The sequence below is a fragment of the Silurus aristotelis genome, assembly GCF_946808225.1.
Source record: "Silurus aristotelis genome assembly, chromosome: 23".
Taxonomy (NCBI): domain Eukaryota; kingdom Metazoa; phylum Chordata; class Actinopteri; order Siluriformes; family Siluridae; genus Silurus; species Silurus aristotelis.
In genome coordinates, this window is record NC_139596.1 from 7342462 (window position 1) to 7362946 (window position 20485).

A 20485-nucleotide genomic window follows, 5' to 3' on the forward strand; every position below is an offset into this window, starting at 1 on the left:
CTCAACCTGCTCCCTACTCTCACCACAAATCACAATATCATCCGCAAACATCATAATCCACATAGAAACAGGAAAGGGCTCAGAGCCGATCCTTGACGCAGTTCAACCTCCACCTTGAACCAGTCTGTCACTCCTACTGCACACCTCAGTGCTGTCACACTGTCCTTATACATATATATGTATATAATATATTTTTTATTAAATTTTCGAAAACAGTGTGTCTCTGTGAAACAGTGCTGTGCTAGAGACAGCATGTCAGGTACAACTACATTTCCCAGAGTTCCGCTGCTCGTATAACAGATTCTACATCCGGGTACGACGCATTCATATAAAGCCAGCAGCGTTCGCAGTCGGAGGTTGTCAGAGAAGTGGAAGCCAATGATTCCCATATGTCCAGTGGTCTCCTTCACCTATGGTAAGGAGGGCAATAATAATAATAATGAAAACGCAGCAGTTCGGGTTGTAGGATGATGTGGGCTGTTTGTGGGGATGTTATAAGTGTGTCTGGGTGTATTTGCGGACAGTCTGTTGCTTGGCGGTGTGTAGTGTTGCGGGCTGTCCCTGGTCGCTGCGTTAGCATTCGGCTGTTTTTGCTAGCTGATGCTAGTCCGAGCTGTTAGCCTGCAGCGCGTTAACCCCCCTCACTGTGTTTCTCGTTGCAGTGCCCAGCCGGCTAGGTGAAGATGCCAAAATGGCTACCGGCGGCAATTACTTTGGATTTACCCACGGTGCTGCTGCGCAGTACAGGTAAGAGGCTTTTATTATAATTTTTTGCCGGTTATTACTGATAAAACGGGTGTAGGAGCGGGCGGTCTCGTGCTTTTTACCTCATTTCCATCGGCATTGTTCGGCGGTGGGGGGAGGGGCGGACCGGGTGGGTGTTCGGGTTTTATGCGCGAGCTCTCCGCCGTAGCTCGCCATGGTCTCCCGTGAGCGTTGAATCCCCTCCGTCCCCGTTCGCAGCGATCGTGCTTCTGAAACAACAGGATGAGATACTGCCGTCGCTACCAGCGAACCCGCGGCCATTCCTGACACCTGGATCTATTGCATAACGATCCCTTCGCGTGAGCTTCAGCGACGACTTGTTTTCTGAAACGTGAACCACAACCACCACCTCCACCCTCCACTTAAGAATCCGATCAATTATTGATGCGTTAACAAAGATGCACCGTACACTGCATGGAGAGCGTCTCTCTCTCTCTCTCTCTCTCTCTCTCTCTCTCTCTCTCTGTGTTTATCCACCGACCAGGCCTGGTGCTGTGCTTTCATCCTGCAACATTTCTGTTCGAGATCCATGCAAATGTTGTTCACTGTACACACTCCGTTGTGTTTATGATCGAGTAGTTAGTCATGGAGAGTCCGTTCACCCTCCTAAATAACTCGCTTTCTATTTTTGCACGTGTCAGAACAGGCGGTTTTCAAGGACTCCCTGAATGTCACTCGGTCTTGTTGCAGAACATAACAAGCAGCTGCAGTGCTGCGGTGTGTGTCTGCTGTCCTGCTGGGTGTATTTATACTCCAGCACCTGATGGGCCTACACTTGGTTGGAGAGAAGAAAAGCTGATTGATTAATTGAATGATTGATTGTGCTATTTAGATTTCAGTGCATTAGAGACTACTTGTGTGGTCTGAATGGTTCAGACAGGAATTAAAATAAATAACAAACGTGCGTTTGTTCCAAAACTGATCACTTCTGTAAAATGCAGTACATCAAGAAGTATGTGGACACGTGACGAGCAACATCTTTAGGCAATGTGATTGTCCGATTTGCACGTACGTTTGGCTCTATAATGTTGGTAAAAGCTTTCTGCTTTTGGTAGGTGGTGGTGCCTTAGTGGTTAAGGCATTGTACTTTGGACCCAAAGATAATGATTAAAAATCCTGGGCCCCTGAAAAAGGCCCTTAACCCCATAGCTGCTTAGTTGTATGAGGTAAGATAAATATGTCGTCAGAGGGTAGGGATTTTGGTTAGATTTATGGGATTAGCAGATGACACTACAGAGCAATCAAATGCAGTTCTATTTCGATACAGGCAAACCTGCAAAAAGGAGGTGAAAAAAGGTTTTATAGCTTTGTGTTACATGGGCAAAAGTATGTGAACACCAGAGATCTTCCTTCATCAAATTGTTGCCATGAAGTTTGAAGCAAACTGTAGTAATTGTATTTCTGTATACTTGGGTACAATATCATGTCACTGGTGTTAAGAGGCCCAAACCTGTTCATGAACATGAACAGATCCAACAGTTCCAATGCCCCTAAGCATTACATGAACTCTAGGAGCAGCGGTGGCACAAGTGCACACATCCCTCACTCAGGTAGAAGTACAGATTTAGTTTTAAAATACTCTGGTAAAAGTTCTCAAATTGGGCTCCGACATGTGCTTGAAGTAAAAACTAGTCGTTATTACTTCCTGTTTTAGTGTCATACTGGTATTGTATATATTAATACAAAAGAATTTGAAATCGTTACCTAATGAATGTATCCAGACTGAACAATCGGCATGTAGAGAAAAGATGATGATCAGGAATTACTCTGTTCTCAGTCATGTTTACATCGCTGACTCTCTCTGTCTCATCCACGTTAACCCCAAACCTCTCGTTGCCTTCTGCCCTTGTGGTGTGTGATTGCCAGGAAATTATACACTATTGGTAGGTTGAAAAAGCTGCTCAATGGAAAAAAAACATATTGATCATGTCACCAAATAGATTCAAACTAAAGTAACAAGCCTGGTTTGAAAATGTAGGAAGTAGAAAGTACAGAGATTTGTGTGCTGATACCAGAAAAATCAATTGAACAACAAACACTTCATTACTGTACTTGATTACCTATTTAAGTTAATTATGCACATCACTTAATTATCTGTCTTGGGAGTACATGGTTTTGTCAAGTTTGAAGTAGAGGAACCGGAGTGTCCTGCACAGAGCGCTGACCTGAAGCCTATTGGGAAGAACTGAAGTGCTGACTGCACTCAAGGCCTCTCTACCTGACATCATTGCCTGACCTCTCTTCTACCTGAATGATCTTAAATCCCCACAGAAATTCTTCCAAATCTAGTGGAAAACAAGAGTATGGGCTGTTATAAGAGCCAAAGAGAGGGTTACACCTGCAATGGGATGTTCAAAAAGGAAATTGAAGTCATTGAATTCATAGTCTAGTATAGTAAAGTTTAGTTAAGAAATACAGACTTGGATAAAATTGGATTAATGAATTTTATTATTGCCCAAATTTACTAAAGATGTTTATTTTTTTGAATGCGTTGAATTTGGGTCAATAAAATGTAGTTGTCAAAGCAACTGTTGTGCAAGTTAATTTGGGGTTTATCCTGAACCTGTGTTCCATGATGTCAAATTGAGGTGTGTTAACTGTACCTTGTGCAAAGAGTCCTCTTTTGTAATTTAAGTAAAGCTTAACCAGAGCCGCATTTATAATCTTACGGTCAATTACGTACTGGTGATGCGTTTGATTCTTTCCCCATAACTTACAGGATATTTTCTTCACACAAAGGCTGACTCATGTGGGATAAATTCAGAACCACGAATATAGAAATGATTCTAGCGTTTGAGGCGTTGTTGAGATTAGAATAATTATCCGACCGTCTTTCAATTCATGTTTTAAATAATGATCGGTCTTCTCAGTGAACTGTTTTATAGACTATTATTTGTTAAGCGTGTATATTTATGTTCAGAAACAGCCGGCTCAAATACATGTGAAAAGCCAATGGACAATTTGTTGCTCTGTGCCAAATGTAGTTGTAAAGCTGCCAAATGACCGTCATGTTTTCAGTGAATTTATTATTTTTAGAATTGAGTTGTAATTTGGGTGTTTTGTCTAGAGGTCTGTTCTTAAAGAGACTTGTTTAAATGGGTTAGGTTTGACTGGCATTTAAATGGGGCAGGCTTTTAAATTATTTACGACAATGGCAATTGGAAAACCTTAGTGTGATCAGTCAAGAACAACGGTCTTGTTCAGAATTAATAGCGTTCATCAAATACATTTTTCCTCTTTCCATGCAGTCAGCAGCCGGCCGCTGGAGTAGCCTACACTCATCCTACCACAGTGGCCAGTTACACCGTGCATCAGGCACCAGTGGCTGCTCACACTGTAGCCGCGGCCTATGCCCCGACCGCTGCTACTGTCGCTGTAGCCAGACCTGCGCCTGTCGCTGTCGCAGCAGCAGCCACTGCAGCAGCTTACGGAGGATACCAACCTGCCCACGCAACCACAGACTACAGCTATGCCCAGCGCCAGCCTGAAGTGCCCCCACCACCGCCGCCGGTCACCTCACAGAATTACCAGGTAAAACATTGGGGTGTCAGGTTTGTTTGCTAACCACTCCAAAAAGAAAAATCAACCAGAAGTTGATAAAAATGCTCACCTACTAAACACTGTGGTGTCCGGAGGTGTTTTTAAAGTAGCTTTTCTGTAAAAGCGCAACCAAAGCCTACGATCTACTGTTTAAGAGCTTGAATGGTTGTCTTCTGTAACATTTCCTTTTTCTTTTACAGGATTCCTATTCTTATGTTCGGTCATCAGCTCCAGCTGTAGCCTATGATGGTAAACAATACTACCAGCAACCCACAGCTACAGCAGCTGTAGCAGCAGCTGCTGCCCAACCGCAGCCCACGGTGGCTGAGACCTATTACCAAACAGCCGCTAAAACTGGATACAGCCAGGGCGCCACGCCGTATACGCAGACTCAGCAGACCCGTCAGGTGACCGCCATAAAGCCGGCCACGCAAAGTCCAGCAACCTCCACCTTCTCAATCTACCCAGTGTCCTCCGCCGTGCAGCCGGTGGCAGCAGCAGCTGCTGCAGCCTCCGTGGTCCCGTCCTATTCCCAGAGTCCTACATATAGCACCAATGCGGTCACATATTCAGGTAAATTAATTTATTTATTTGAACCTAAAGTTTGTCACTTTTGCTTGATTTCTGTTAAGCGCAGTGCTTTTTAAATCTTCGTTACTGCTGTAATCATTAAAAAGAACTCTTTAAATTTATCATAATGTGCAATTTGGATTTCTTAAATCTGTTTCCAGGCACCTCATATTCAGGTTATGAGGCAGCCGTGTACTCCGCGGCGTCCTCTTACTACCAGCAACAACAGCAGCAGCAGCAGCAACAGCAGAAGCAAGCGGTTGCAGCTGCAGCAGCCACTGCTGCCTGGACAGGAAGCACGTTTACTAAGAAAACACCCTTCCAGAACAAAACACTCAAACCCAAACAACCGCCGAAACCACCACAAATACACTACTGCGACGTGTGTAAGATTAGCTGCGCTGGGCCGCAGGTAGGCCCTCCTTCCTTTTTACCTCTCCTTCATAGTCCATGTCTAAATCTAATGCCTAGGAGTAGTGGTCATTCTAAATCTCCTACTTTTAAAACTACTGGAAAGATAGACACTATATAGACAAAAGTATTGGGACACCTGACTTTTCTAGCCATATCTGGTTCTTGCCTGAACTGTTACCAAAATGTTGGAGGCATGCAATTGTATAATGTGTCTTTGGATATGGTAGCATGTCATTTATTATTTTATTTTTTTTCTCCCCCCTTCATTTTAAATATGTACCATGTGTTCTGACCATATTTTTTCCCCGCATAACAAATTGTTGAATGTTCTTTCTGATCATTATTGTAGACATACAAAGAACATCTAGAAGGCCAGAAACACAAGAAAAAGGAGGCGGCGCTAAAGGTCTCTCAGAGCAGTAATAGCAGCAGTGGTGGCAGCAGCTCAACTCGTAGCACACAGAACCAACTTCGCTGTGAACTTTGTGACGTTGCCTGCACTGGGGCAGATGCCTATGCTGCTCACATCCGTGGAGCTAAACACCAGAAGGTAAACGAATGATCTTGCACAACTACACACAACCAGCAGATGCTTATATAACTTGTCTCTTCTCAAACAAATAAAGGAATAATAGCAGTGTACTTATTATGAATGTAAAGGTTGGAAGGCTTCTTCTTTTCATTCCACTCAAAACATTTGTGTATAGTTTGGGATGGGGGTTTCAAGCAACATGACTTTTCAAGGCAGTATAAGGAATAGTTGTATATTTGTAATATGTTCAAACATGCTGTAAAATTCATTCACACGGTGTGCAACATAAAGACTCCTATGTTTAACGTTGTAGTGCGCTATGGGATAAACACTTATCTAGCTATAGTAATGTGTGCATGTGCTTAATCACGTCACAGTAAACTGAAATTCGATTAGGGCAGTGATCCAACTGCATATTTAACCAGCTAATTTATTTTAGGATTTGGAATTATTAAATAGCTGAAAAGTAATGCACTATGAAGGCATGAGGGGAAACAAAAAAGGAAATAAATCTTTGTTTTGAACTATTATTATTATTATTATTATTATTAAGTAATTTTAAATGGCAGTTTCAATTCTCTCTCTCTATCGATAGATAGATAGATTTTTTTTTTTTATCATTACTTTTACTCTATTTTCAAATCCTTACACTTCCATATACTTTCCATAGTAATTTATTTCTTCTTTGGTCACTGTTAGGTTGTAAAACTCCACACCAAACTCGGGAAACCCATTCCTTCTACAGAGCCGAGTGTGGTGACTCAGAACTCCACATCCTCCACTGCAGCCCCCAGTAAAACAGCCAGTGCTGCCATCAGCAGTTCCACCAGCAGCACTCCATCTGCCATGAACATCTCTTCCTCCACCGGCTCCAATTCCTCCTACCTGAAACCCCTCGGCATGGTTAACAACACTTCGTCCTCAGCTGTGCAGGGCAAGAGTCCTGCTAACAGCAGCATTTCCTCAACCGCTGCCACAATCAAGAAAACCAACACACCCAAGATAAACTTCATTGGTACTTGCTGTTTGGTGTATAGATTCTTGATTTTGCTACAACGCTGGCCATTTTCTTAAATTTGCTCGCTCTTTTTGCACTATAGGGGGAAACAAGTTACAGACCACAGGCGTTAAGATAGACGAGTCAAAAGTTGAGGCAGCCAAACCTATACAGACCTCGTTCAGCACACAGTCCCAGGAGGTTAAAAACGACAGTCCTGATCCCATGTCCCCTCAATCAGCACTGGCAGCTTTGCAAAGTGATGTACAGCCTGTTGGACATGACTACGTTGAAGAGGTACAATGGCGTATTGAGACGTCCTTGTGCACATTGCTGACGTATTCTCAAACACTGTAAATGTGCTGAATGGAAATTGTAAGAGAATTCTGCCTCAACAGGTTCGTAATGATGAAGGAAAAGTCATCCGGTTCCACTGCAAGCTGTGCGAATGCAGTTTTAACGATCCCAACGCGAAGGAAATGCATCTCAAAGGGAGGAGACATCGTTTGCAATACAAGGTGGGTGAAAATTTATTTTGATTATATAAAGCATGTGTTAAATGGTGAGGTGGGCCTAGTGTTTATGTGGCCCGCAAGAGCGTCAAATGTGCGCGATTGTCTCAAATAATGGTCCAGGCGCGTGACGTCCCACCGCTAGAGAGCGGTGTTTCTACCTCAGTGTTTCACAGCTGTTTTTATTTTATTTATTCATTTATTTATTTTATTTTAACAATCAATCCCAAAATGTCCAAAAAAAAAAAGAGGACACCCAACGGAAGATAATTTGATGAAATGTTTGTTCTTCAAAAAGTGTTATGACGCAGTGTCTGTGGTCAAGGAGTAAAATGGATGAATGCTAAATATACCCTTCAAAAATAAAACATCAAATTGTCCTATAATTAAAAGGCAGACTGCAGTCGCAGCCAAAAATGAAAAATCTTAAAAAAAAAAGTTGGCTGGCAACTTGTACTGTTTTAGATTTTGGCCTCTTATGTAATTTAGAGTTTGACACTTCTGCTATAAAGGTCATTTTGAAAACGGGGCTGAGTAATACTGTAAACCCAGTCTAGAACACTTACTAAAATTAAATTGTCTACAATATGATTTCTGTTCATTTAGCAACGTTATGACTAATTTTGGACTCTGATTGGCCGGAAGGTGTTACTGACTGTTCTAGAAACTTTCACATAGTCATGCCTGCTTGGTGCACTGCCTAATAGTAAAGTGGGGTTTAAGTTTTAAACTCAATTGTTGGTATAGAGATGATCTGATTCTTATTTACGGCGTCTTTAGGTTTGCGTTATAACAGTTAGTTGTTCCTGTATGTATATTACCATGGAGGTTCTCTATAACAGCTGCCTTCTTTTGTTAATAGGAAGTTGTATTAATAGGAAGTGTTAATAGGAACTGTGTTTATAAAAGCTCTACAACATGGTGATTAAATACTTTACATTCCTTACATTGTAGAAAAAAGTAAACCCAGACCTCCAGGTGGAAGTGAAGCCCAGCATTCGAGCCCGGAAGATACAAGAGGAGAAGATGAGGAAACAAATGCAAAAGGAAGAATACTGGCGACGCCGTGAAGAAGAAGAGCGCTGGAGGATGGAGATGAGGTTTAAAGATGCTTAAGATGTATAAAAATAATTATTTTTATTATTTATTTTCCCCCCCAGCAATTTTCTGACAAGTGTCTCATGCTTTCTGCAGGCGCTATGAAGAGGATATGTACTGGAGACGAATGGAGGAAGAGCAACACCACTGGGAGGAGAGGCGTAGGATGCCCGATGGGGGCTATCCACAAGGTCCACCAGGACCTCCTGGTCTGCTTGGGGTGAGACCTGGAATGCCCATCCCACAGCCGCAAGGCCCTGTGGTTAGTCTTTCACCAACCAGAAGTGCATTTAGTTTAGGCTTAATATCCCTAGTGTTAATGCAGTATGTAATAACAAATAACTTGGAGCAACAACATTTTTTATCCAAACTTGGTAAGAGTGCATATCTGCACGGAAGCCCTGATTTAATTCACAAATTTGGTTGTATAGCGGCATTAAAAAATTGACAGGAAACACCAGGTTTCACATGAAGTAATAAAAAGGAGTCAAGATTGCTAAAACTTTATATTAAACTCTTAACAGACATGTTTCTTAAAACTGAGCTCTCTTTTCTACTTCCAAAACATACGAAAACAGCTGCCTTTTGTTTGACTGCTTTATTGCCGATGCACCTACATCAGTCATGTTGAGCACTAAATGGTTTAAACAGGCTCTCTGTTGTTTTTTCAGGTTAAGTGAGTGACCTCTTAGAGCAGTGGTCTGAAGTCAATTGGTACCGGGCCGCACAAAGAATACATCTTTCTTTCAGCTTCTCCCATTAGGGGTCGCCACAGCGGATCATCCGTGTTCATGATCCGCATGTTCGATTTGGCTCATGTTTTACGCTGGATGCCCTTCTTAACGCAAGCCTCCACATTTATCCGGGCTTTGGACCGGCACTAAGCGTGCACTGGCTTGTGCAATCATAATGGCTGGGTTTGGATCCCTGACCGGGAATCAAACCCGGGCCACGGCAGTGAGCGCGCCGAATCCTAACCACTAGACCACCAGGGAACCCGGCACAGAAAGAATAAATAACTAAAAAATTTTATTTTGGAAAATCACCGGATTCTTTCTGCCACATCTGTCTACGACTCGCTCTTGATGCACGTCATGATGCCTTGTTCACGTCTTACCTACACCCGCATCCTTCTTAAAGGGGCTGCTCCGGCCGCTAACACAATACATTACCGCTAAACTGAAACCCCCAAGCTAGCAAAATTAACAAAATACAACACAGTGGATTCACGTTTTATCATATTTAGAAAATAATTTTTATGCCGGTTGTATTTTTCCGCCACACCTTAAAGGCCGGTCCGTGAAATTATTGTCCGACATTAATCTGGTCCATGGCGCAAAAAAGGTTCGAGACCACTGCTCTAGAGGACAAGACTAAAAACTATAGAACTCGTAAATAAGAGACCGTAGTCACAAAAATAAATAAAATCTACTTTTTGTTTAACTTAGTAACCCAACAAATCTGATAGATCTAAAACAGTCTGTAGATTGGCAGTATAAAAAGTTGCACTTTGAAAAATGTTACTGTCTAAATTACTATGTACGATTCAACTTTAGTGTTTGTCAAAACACTTGTCAAAATTGGACTTAATGTACATGTGTGTTTGTATCGGTTTCTTGAGCAACATCCTCAGTATGTACAAAATAATTTAAATTATACTTTATATAACTATGCAGGTATTAGAGACGAAACAGTAAAGGTTTAACCAGAAAGGCTTTTCTATTGGGAACGTATCCAGTCAGCGTTATGATTTTTGCCGTTTCTTTTCAGCCTCCACGGCGCCCTGATTCTTCCGACGATCGTTATGTGATGACGAAGCATGCTGCTATTTACCCCTCTGAAGAGGAGCTCCAAGCCATTCAGAAGATCGTGTCAATCACTGAACGTGCCCTCAAGCTCGTATCAGACATCATTACTGACCAAGACAAGGGCAAAGAAGAGGACAAAGACAAAAAAGAGCCTCCCAAAGACAGGTGACCTGACACCTTGTTTATAATTTGCAAGTTGTTCTTTGACTTGTAAGTTGAGTCCATGACTCTTTGCCTTTTGTATGTTACAGAGCACTGAAGGGAGTGATGAGGGTCGGTGTTCTGGCCAAAGGACTGCTCCTGCGTGGAGATAAGACGGTCAACCTTGTTCTTCTTTGCGCCGAGAAACCCACCAAGAGTCTGCTGTCACGAATTGTAGAGCATCTACCTAAACAACTAGCAGTACGTTGGCAAAATTATTAGGTTATGTCTGTGAAATGTGTTCTGATGGGTTTTGTACATACAGAACGGAAAAGTGAAAAAATTTTGTTGGTGTACATAAACCTCAGCTTTTTAAGTCACAGGTCGGTTCGATTTCGTTAGTTAATAGAGTAACATAATTGCTTGCTTGTTTTTTAACATTATTTATTATTAACATTTGTCAACATCTAATTTACATTTAAAAATTTTTTAAATAAAAAAACCTGCCTGGTTTAAATAAAAATTAATTAAATGGAGTAAATCAAATTAATGCAATGCACTTTTAATTAGTGATTAAATTGAGTCGTCGTGTAAATAAGCACAAATTAATATATATATATTTTTTAAGGTCCCCTGGTGGTCTAGTGGTTAAGATGCAGCGCTCCCACCGCTGCGACCCGGGTTCGATTCCCGGTCAGGGAACCATCCCCAGCCACTCTTAGTGCCGGTCCCAAGCCCGGATAAATTGGGGAGGGTTGCGTTAGGAAGGGCATCCAGCGTAAAACGTGCCAAATCAAAAACGTGCGGAGGATCCGCTGTGGCGACCCCTAACGGGAGAAGCCGAAAAGAAAGTTTTAATATATATATATTTTTAAGATATGTTCTGCATGACTGTTCTACTTATTTCATTATACTTTAACAGATGTCTGCATTTAGGAAACCTACTAGATATTTATTTATTCATGAATGAAGTCAATCCTTTCATTTACTCCCTTGATCTGCAGAATTCTCAGGAATTTTTCATTTTAAGAGAAATTGTTGTAGCTGTATATAAAATGCAAAAGAATCCCTATAGCTAGCTGTTGTAAAAATGTTGGCAATGCCGGACAGTAGCAATGATTTTGCACATGCGTAAGACAAATAGTATTTCCAGTGCGGATTAAGTAGCGACAAACCGCACTGCTCAAAGTCTGAGCCGGAGGTTAAACAAACTCGCGGCCTGCCACTTAATACATTTGAGGTCCGAGTTTAAGTAAAATAAGAATTGCATTCGGTACATGTGCACCCTACTGAAGGTCCTGTACTGAAACGGTCCGATGGTATGAATGTGTACCGTTACGCCTCTAATTAACATATTACATGATTTAGCTAACTATTTGTAAGTAATGGGTTTCCTTTTTTTCCTCTTGCTGATACCAATTAGAATCATCCTCTAATCTAATCCATGTTTCTTAGCTTGTCACACCAGAAAAGTATGACGTGAAAGGCTCGGTCCAAGAAGCTGCAATCATCCTGACTTCCTCTGCTGAGCCCAAGATGCAGGTGACAATCACGTTGACCTCGCCAGTCATCAGAGAGGAGAACACCCGGGATGGAGGTTGGGAAAGACATTACTCCTTACCTTGGCCACCTATCAAATTAATTTGATTTGTTGATTTGACACCCCAAAGAGCCTATCTGCTGGCACAGAGGAGATGGTCTCATTGTTTTCAATACGAAGTTTGATTACCCCATGAAAATGAGCATCTTTTGCTCTGCTTCCCTGTTAAGATTATATGAAGATTTGTCTAAAGTGTAAAACCTGGTATGTGTTTGATCTTGGTCAGGTTCATAATGTAATGGAAATGACATTTAGAGAAATCCTATGAGTGCCTTCAAAAGAGTTCCTAATGCAGCTAGATTAACCGAGAGTTCATTATATTCCTTTACGATACATTTTCATTCGTGCTGTCTCTCAGTAAATATATTTCTACCCTTCTGAACATGCCTAAAAGAGATTTTGAAGGCAATTACTACTAATGTTTTTAAAAGCAATCGCATAATTTGAATGAGGTTTGAGCATTCGAATTTGAGCTGAAATTTGACTTTTAACAAGTTCACCACTACCAGGTTTTACTTGCCTTGTTTGTCTACATGCCAGCAGTGTTGCTCAGGGCTCTCTCTGTAACACCTTCAGTGCTCTTGAAGCTCTCTCCAAAACAAGCATGATAAGTGTTTTGCATTGTGTAAGTCTAGTTAGTCTCAAGTAAGATTCATTTTTGTTTCCTGTGTTCCAGGGAATTCTCTACTGAATCTATAAATAAGTAAGGATATAGGGTGAAATGTTAATTTAAAAGACTAGGGATTCACCGAAAAAAACCCCGAGGGAAATAGCTGTAAGCCGTCGGAAAGTCGGTATTGTCCCCACAGGAAACAAATCTTTTGATTGGTGGTCAGAAGATTCACCATTCTTAAGACCCTTATTCCAAAATGAAAGTGCTCCCCTGAGTGAATCAATCCACTGCATGATGAATGATTGGTTTATTAGAACGTCTTATGCATCACTTGACATACAAAATCCATTTGCATTTAACCCGAAAACATCAGGTCTTTTAAGTTGTATAACTACCCTTCCTTTGTCTAATTTATTTTTTTTTGACAATGGAATGTGGCTGAAATTTTGTTAAATGCAGGCCCCAAGTCTGTGCTCAAATGTCACCATTCCTGTTTGGGTCCTTAGGGGAGTATCAGTAAGCTTTTGGGAGGAAGGCTTTGTTAGAGGAATCTTTGGTTGGACCTGGCTTTTACAGCCTTCGGTCCGCAGTGACCTATGGGGGTTTTTCCGAACCCACTCAAGGCAGGTATGCATGCAGTGATGTCCTAACCCCTCTCGCTGGGAGCTTCGTGTTTTCTTTCCAGCACGCATTGCTGCCTTCATGTATCCAAAGCTTTACGAGTCCAGCCCAAAGCCTCCTTGCGTTCTGAGTAACTTTTTTCCCCATCTGAGGCTACGTCTACCAGTTCCGGAAGGATTTTTGACCAAGGTCCCTTCCCAAACCCTCTCAAACACTTTGCCACACCTACTATTTGCCACTGTAGTAGGTCACACCAAGCACGCATCCCATTAAGCATTCTCTAGGATTTCCCCTTTTCTGTACCATGCTCATAAATTGTAAATGCAAAGCCATAGTGTGGCCCCCAACAACTATCTTTTTATAATTTAGGTTAAATTGAAGAGAAAAAAAATGGGGTTTTTCCAAATTTCAATTTCCGTAAATGCAACAATTCTGCAAAGATTACCAGGCTTTAATATACTTCCCTTGTTGAAATTGTTTTATATTGCATTTGTTTCCAACGTTTCATGCTTTTTGTTTTTTTGTTTCACATTTTATTTTGATTGAGTGACCAACTGATAATATATAAAGATAAAATAAGTGACTCAAAGTCTTGTGTGGTTTAACAGGACCATTTTGATTTTCTAGCATTCATTCTGGGGGAAAATACGTTGCATTGTGCTACACTATCGCTTTGACAGTAGCATGAGGAAACTATGAAATTTTTGTGAAGCCCCATCTGCAACAGAAAACGCAAAACTTGCGTCAATATGGACCCAGTGCAGTATGTTTGGTTTGAAATATTTAAAATGGTAACCATGAATATCATTTCACACGTTCAAGGTGGTTCCAGCCAATGCTGTATTTTGGATTGGTCAAAAAGATTGAAGGCTTTTCCTCCCTGCTTTCATCAGCCCTTCATATTTCATGTTTAACACCATTCCCCAGACGAATGTGTACTTTTGTCTTGTCTTTGGGTTTTTTTGTTTGTCACCCAACCCCCCCTAAAAGATGTTTGTTCACCTTGTCATAAGAGAAATCCTCATTTGACCCAATAGTAGCTAGAATTGTAGGAAAGGGAAAAATTTGGTATGTGTGGCAATGTGTTCTTGGCAGTCTCTCTGTGACCTGGTCAAACACCCGTTCCTCACCACCGTTTGACAATTCGATCCATTTTTAGATGTAACCTCGGGTATGGTGAAAGACCCAGCGGACGTCTTGGACAGGCAAAAATGCCTTGACGCTCTGGCTGCCCTACGCCACGCTAAGTGGTTCCAGGTTCGGAACATCATTTTTCTTTCTTCATGTAGCCTTATGAGATGTATTCTTTTTATGTACTCATTTGCTTTTAGCCTTTAATTTTTTGGTTTTCGACTCTGAAGAAATGAATACAAGGATGCGATCAGTAACTACATGAAATAAGTGGGAATTGCAAAGTGTTTTTAGTTTGTTTTGTTTAAGCATCCTTGCATACAATTGATTTGTTAATGTATATAAAGTGGAGCAGTAACTAGTTTTAGATAACAAAAAACATTTTTCCATAAGGCTGCAGAATACCTTTGCATAAAAATATCACCGATAAGAGCTTTCATGTTGATCGTTTGTTCTTTGTGATTTATTTATTCGTTTCTTTTGGGGATTGAGAGGAAAGGAATATCTGATTAGTTTACTGTGATGTTGCTGTCACACAAGTGCACACAGGCAAAGTAAAGCAGATTTCCTTGACTGTTTCAGTTCCTCTGCTACTCTTTCAAACTGATCTTTTTTATTTATTTATTTTGTAAATGAGAGTTTTGATTGTGAAGTATTTGGAAATCTGAGGTCAGAGTTTACAAGATGACCACGGAAACGTTCCAAGTGCATCTTACAAACTTTGAACTCTCATACTAACAATGAGGTAAAATACTGCTGGGAATGGCAGCTTATTCAAAAGCGTTGGCTAAAAGACTGCATAAACCAAGTAAAAGCTTCCATTGTGAACAGTAGTGTTGCACCTCTTACTGTGACCCACCATGTCATCTGCCCTCTGTTCTAAATGCTCCATTGACTCACTTAACTTGACTTTGTTGCACTGAAGGCTAGAGCCAATGGACTCCAATCCTGCGTAATTGTTATTCGTATCCTGCGTGACCTTTGTCAGAGAGTACCCACCTGGTCTGCTTTTCCAAGCTGGGTGAGTAGGAAGAGATCTGTCTATACTGGACTCTAGGATATCCAAAAGGTTTCTTAGTCCTCTGAAATATTGCGCCTGGAAGAGCAAACACCGTATAGTAATGATTTTCTTTCTATTTGTATGCAAAGGCCATGGAACTGCTTGTGGAGAAAGCCATCAGCAGCGCGTCTGGACCGATGAGCCCTGGTGATGCGCTGAGACGGATATTTGAATGTATCGCTTCTGGCATTCTGCTCCCTGGTAAGACAGGCGTGTCTGTAAATGGCAATGTTCTTTTCTTAAAAACTTTCATTTGCATGAAGTGTATCTGAAGTAACTTCATATATAAAGCATGTTCTACTTATTCGGAAAAAGGAGCGTGTACTACAGAGCAGTTCTGGGTGTCTGTGATGGTTTGCCTTCAAATGGAATATATATATATATATATCTCTTCATTTGACCTGGGTGATGACTTAATTGTGAGAAAAGGCAGTTGTTGCTAATTGAGTGGTACAGTAGCTCACAAAAGTGAGTACACCACTCACACTAAAGCAACCATTTTAGTAGATCTTCTTAAGAGACAATACTATAGAAATGTAACTTTGATATACTTTAGAGTAGTCCGTATGTAGTAGACTTTTATAGCAGTACAGATTTACTGTCTTCTGAAAATAACTCCACATACAGCTATTATAACAAAATAACTTACTGTGACACCATAAGTGATAACAGCTGTACGCCGTGTAACTGTGCAAACCCCCGTGTTCTATTAATCATGTTCATCTTGTATTATTGCAGTTAAAATTTCAGCACAATTCTCTCATACTGACCACTGGCTGTTCAACATGGCACCTCATAGCAAAGAACTCTGAGGATCTGAGAATTAGATTTGTTGCTCTCCACAAAGATGCCGAGGTTGTAAGATCTGTAACAACCTAAAACTAAGTTACAGTACAGTGACCAGGGTCATACAGAGGTTTTCCAAGGCAGGTTTCACTCAGAACAGACCTCACAAGGGTCCATCAAAGAAGTCGAGTCCTTGTGCTGTGGGTCAGGTGCAGAAACTGGATTCAGAACACTGATGCGTAAGTGCTGCATCATTGCTTTAGAGGTTGCAGAAGGTCTGCTTGTCAGTGCTCAGACCATATACCACGCACTGCAACAAGTAGGTTTGTAGGCCGTCGTCCCAAAAGGAAGCACCTTCTGAAGCCTGTATTGTCTATTGAGAAGATCTACTACAATGGTTGCTGAAATGTGAGGGGTGTACTCACCTTTGTGAGATACTGTATGTCTTCATGCCAGAATTGTAGTACTTCGATATACTGATGTTTATTAGCATTTTATTTAAACTTTTCGCATAATACATTCTGGCCAGACAGCATACATTACTGTGGATCAGCTTATTCTGTCTACAAGAATTGGTCACCCACTTCTGACATTGTGTTCGTGTTTTCCTGCTTTGTAATAGACATAACCTTCTGCCAGATAATGATCGGCATCTTTGTTTTGCAACCTGACACTCAGACCCGTATGTGGGACTCTGTCAAACTGTTGCCATAAGTTTGGGAAGCACACAGTTGTCTTTTAATCCTGTGGCAATATGATTTCTCTTTACTGAAACCAAATGAGCCTGAGCCTGTTCCAGCTTGACTGTATCCCATGCACGAAATGAGGTTCAAGCCAAATGTTTGAGTGGAAGATCTCTACTGGCCTACACAGAGTCCCGACTGCAACCCCACTGAACATATACATGTAAGGCAGATGACTGCATGCCAGGTCTTCTTGCTCTGCATCGGGGCCTGAACGCAACACGTCAAATCCTATGTCACACTAGTGTGCTGGTCCTGGTCCGAGAGGCTGTTGGCAGAAGTGTGACTTCTGGTTTTCTACAAGCCATGTGTTAAGGCTACCTCAGTATCTGGCAATAAAGCAAATGCCACATCTTTTTGTGTTGCTGCTTACACTTTTGGATAAAGCATTATCTGCATTGTCCTGAACAAGTGATCTATAACTGGCCAAGCTATTAGAGGAGGATGGATGACAATGCTGTAAAACCACAAGTTGCTGCTTTTTTTCCCAGACACATATGGCTATGGTATTCCCCCAACCTGCACATATACGCACACTGAATTAAAGTAAATCGTATTATTTGACGAGTATGGGCTTGTCGAACAGCCAGCTTTAAATATGAACCAAAGCTGGGGCTGTGGTGACAAATGAACAAACCACATTCAAAGTGACTAGGAGTCATCAGGGTTTCTCTTTGCAGGAAAGAATAAGATTTAAAATGCAGGTATACATGATTCAGTTAAGGTTACCAGTAATGGCACCTGATTTGTCCAACCTTTTTGTTTTTATAGGCGGTACAGAATTTTTATCTTTGCTCTTTTTTTTTTTTTTTAGCATACCAGCATTTTCATTACTGCTATTTGTATCCACTCTGGTACAAAGTATATAAAATGGAACCATTCTGCTTAAGGATCTGTCTCCCAAAACTATTTGGTTTTGCTTATTTAAATGCTGGAGCACTGAGGTCAAACTGGAGCACTGAATATCAATTGTAAAAAGCGCTATAAAAAATAAAATACAATTTAATTGAATGCATTTTTTTTCATGTCTAAGGCAGTTTATTTCCTAGCAGGTGTTTCCTGCCACCGAATGATTATAAATTCCATTAATAGCAGAATGGGAAACTGTTCACTGAAGTGCTAATGCTTTTGATTCAGGTGGCCCAGGATTAATGGACCCCTGTGAGAAAAATCCAACAGATACCCTGGGGGCAATGGAGGAGCAGCAGAGAGAGGATATAACGTCTAGTGCACAGGTAAGCAAAGTCTAATCCTCTACGTGTTATTTTGGTAACAAAGCACTCTAAAATCAAAATGCTTTTGAACTCCTGACGTACATATTGAACTGAAAATAGTCCTAAGTCTAATGCACTTTGTTTTTTCGACAGTTTGCTCTGCGTCTCTTGGCATTCCGTCAGATCCATAAGGTTCTTGGCATGGACCCCTTGCCTCAGTTGAACCCACGCTTCAACGTGAGGAACAATCGCAAGAGGAGGCGAGATAACAGCGATGGCACAGACGGATTCGAGGCCGAGGGAAAGAAGGACAAGAAGGACTTTGATGGCTTCTAAGCAAGCTTCACAGTCTCCCCCATACCTTGTTCAACGTTTCTGTATTCCAGTGGTGCGAAAGCGGATTTCTTGTGGGTGTATGCTCGTTGCTGCTGCTCAGTAAGAATTTTCTGACTCGTAAGAAGTCAGTTGAACGTCTTGATGGCTATCGGTTAGCTTCTAGTGCACATAAATGACACGATGGCAGCTTGGTCACCGTTGAGCTTCATTTCAACATTATTTACTAAAAAAAAAATTTAACACGCACAATTATTTTCCAAAGCAGTAACTGGATTTAATTTGAGACTGATAGTTTATTGTGTTCTAATCATTTGTGATACTAAATTGATAAGACGTTTTTTTTTTTGCTTGTGCCGACCGTAAATTGTCACGTTAGTTGTACACTCCGGAAAACGTTCTTCTAGTCTGATGGTGTTTAACATATTTCAAGATCTTGTGGTAAAATTAACTTTCATTAAATATTCAAATAAACAGACTTAATATAAAAATATGACTTTAACTAATAAAACGGGTTGTTTGCAGCAGCTGTCAAATAATGTGTTGAATCAACCATGGGGAGTTGGAGATTCATTTGAACTCTAAAGTCATCTCGAGCTCTGTTTCTAAAGAAAAAAAAAAATTACCCATACAGTAGAACTGATTTAGGCTTTTGTGCATTTTTAGTAAGCGTTTTTTTGTTTTTAGTTTTTTTTCCCCCCATATATATTTGTGTGTTTAACAGAGACATTCCTCATAACCATAAAGCCTAAGCTAAACTGTAACCCATTCATTGTGTCTAATGAATGGTGACTGGGCATTTACTTATAAATTCGCTGCGCTAATAAAACCTGCCGGTTCCCTTCACCTAGCTATTGCCGATGTACATCTTTGGCTTGGTGTGAAGAAGGGGAGGGGGGGAGAAACCCTTCTAATCTTTTTATGCTTAACTCAAATCAGGTAATCCTTTTTTTTTTTTTTTTTTTTTTTTTTTTTTTTTTTCCCCTCAAGCAATTTGTTTGCAAGCTTCTGTTGCTATGCTGTAAAATGCTGATTTCTGAGAGCAGACTTGGGCCCTGTAAAAAAAAAAAAAAAAAAAAAAAATACAGTAAATAAATAAAAAAAAATGCTTGCTGCCCCCATTTTCAGTAGTTCCTAATTCGTTTCTGTACTAGACAACAGATACTTTAGAAATAACCACAGCAGTTACATGAGCATGTCCCTATTTCCCCCCCCCATTGTGTTTCTAGTTTTTAAAGGAAATGCCAGGCATAGAGGGAGACATTTTAAGCCTATGTTTGACACGGAGATCACTTATTTGTAATAGGCCCAAGTCTCTCTCAAATCTTGTGTTCATAGTGCTGTAATCCCTAAACCTAGAAGTGTACATATGCATATAATCATATGTAGCTATGTGTAGGCTATGTTTGACCTTTAATATATGAACATATATCTAATCTTGCAATCAAGCTTCAAGAAATTGTATAATTTTTATGAAAGCATGGCAGTGTTCAGAGTTTTGATTTCTGTTTTATTGTTTTATCTGTTTAGATGAGCAGCTGCTTGCTCATCACTTTTGTTTCACTATTCATTGTTTAAAAAACAAATCTATTCAAGGGTAAAAGAATGGGAAAGTGTTGGTTCTGTGTTTGTAATTGCAGATGTAGATTGATTCTTTCAGTAGACGGTCATCACCATCATGGTACTACTGCATAACTATAGACAATAAAAACCTTCACTGAATCAATTTTTTATTTTTTTTTCTCCTTCCTTTGGGATGGGTGTGTGTGCATGCTAAATGTGTGCAGTTAGAGCTAGTAGGACTCCCTGCCATGTACTTTCATCCACTGGGGCCTAAAAATGTAGTGTCGTACAAGGGAAGGAAGGATATGTGGAGAAACGATCCTTCCTGTTTTGAATTGTTAGTGGACAGGAAGTGGCCATGTTGCATTTTCTGCATTGAAAACTATTCAGTTGTGAACTTATGGGCCTGGAATACATACTTTCAGTGTTTTAATAGCAATTTCG

At 40.7% G+C, this 20485-nt stretch overlaps 1 protein-coding gene across 4 annotated transcripts; it reads left to right on the top strand.

Annotated features, from left to right (window-relative positions):
* Positions 1 to 275: 275 nt before the first annotated feature.
* zfr (zinc finger RNA binding protein) lies at positions 276 to 20200 on the top strand. Of its 4 annotated transcripts, none has more exons than XM_083526833.1 (19): positions 276 to 415; positions 663 to 747; positions 4014 to 4296; positions 4506 to 4878; positions 5037 to 5287; positions 5639 to 5839; positions 6521 to 6836; positions 6922 to 7115; positions 7217 to 7336; positions 8285 to 8430; positions 8525 to 8690; positions 10199 to 10401; positions 10488 to 10638; positions 11833 to 11974; positions 14371 to 14468; positions 15268 to 15363; positions 15492 to 15603; positions 18069 to 18166; positions 18299 to 20200. In XM_083526833.1, the coding sequence occupies exons 1-19, from the start codon at positions 379 to 381 to the stop codon at positions 18479 to 18481; spliced, it is 3255 nt and encodes a 1084-aa protein (XP_083382959.1). In that variant the 5' UTR covers positions 276 to 378; the 3' UTR covers positions 18482 to 20200. The 4 variants fall into 4 exon arrangements, 2 of the variants coding, with proteins under 2 accessions (XP_083382959.1, XP_083382960.1); XM_083526834.1 differs by having other exon boundaries at positions 8525 to 8648; XR_014531064.1 differs by lacking the exon at positions 14371 to 14468.
* Positions 20201 to 20485: the final 285 nt, after the last annotated feature.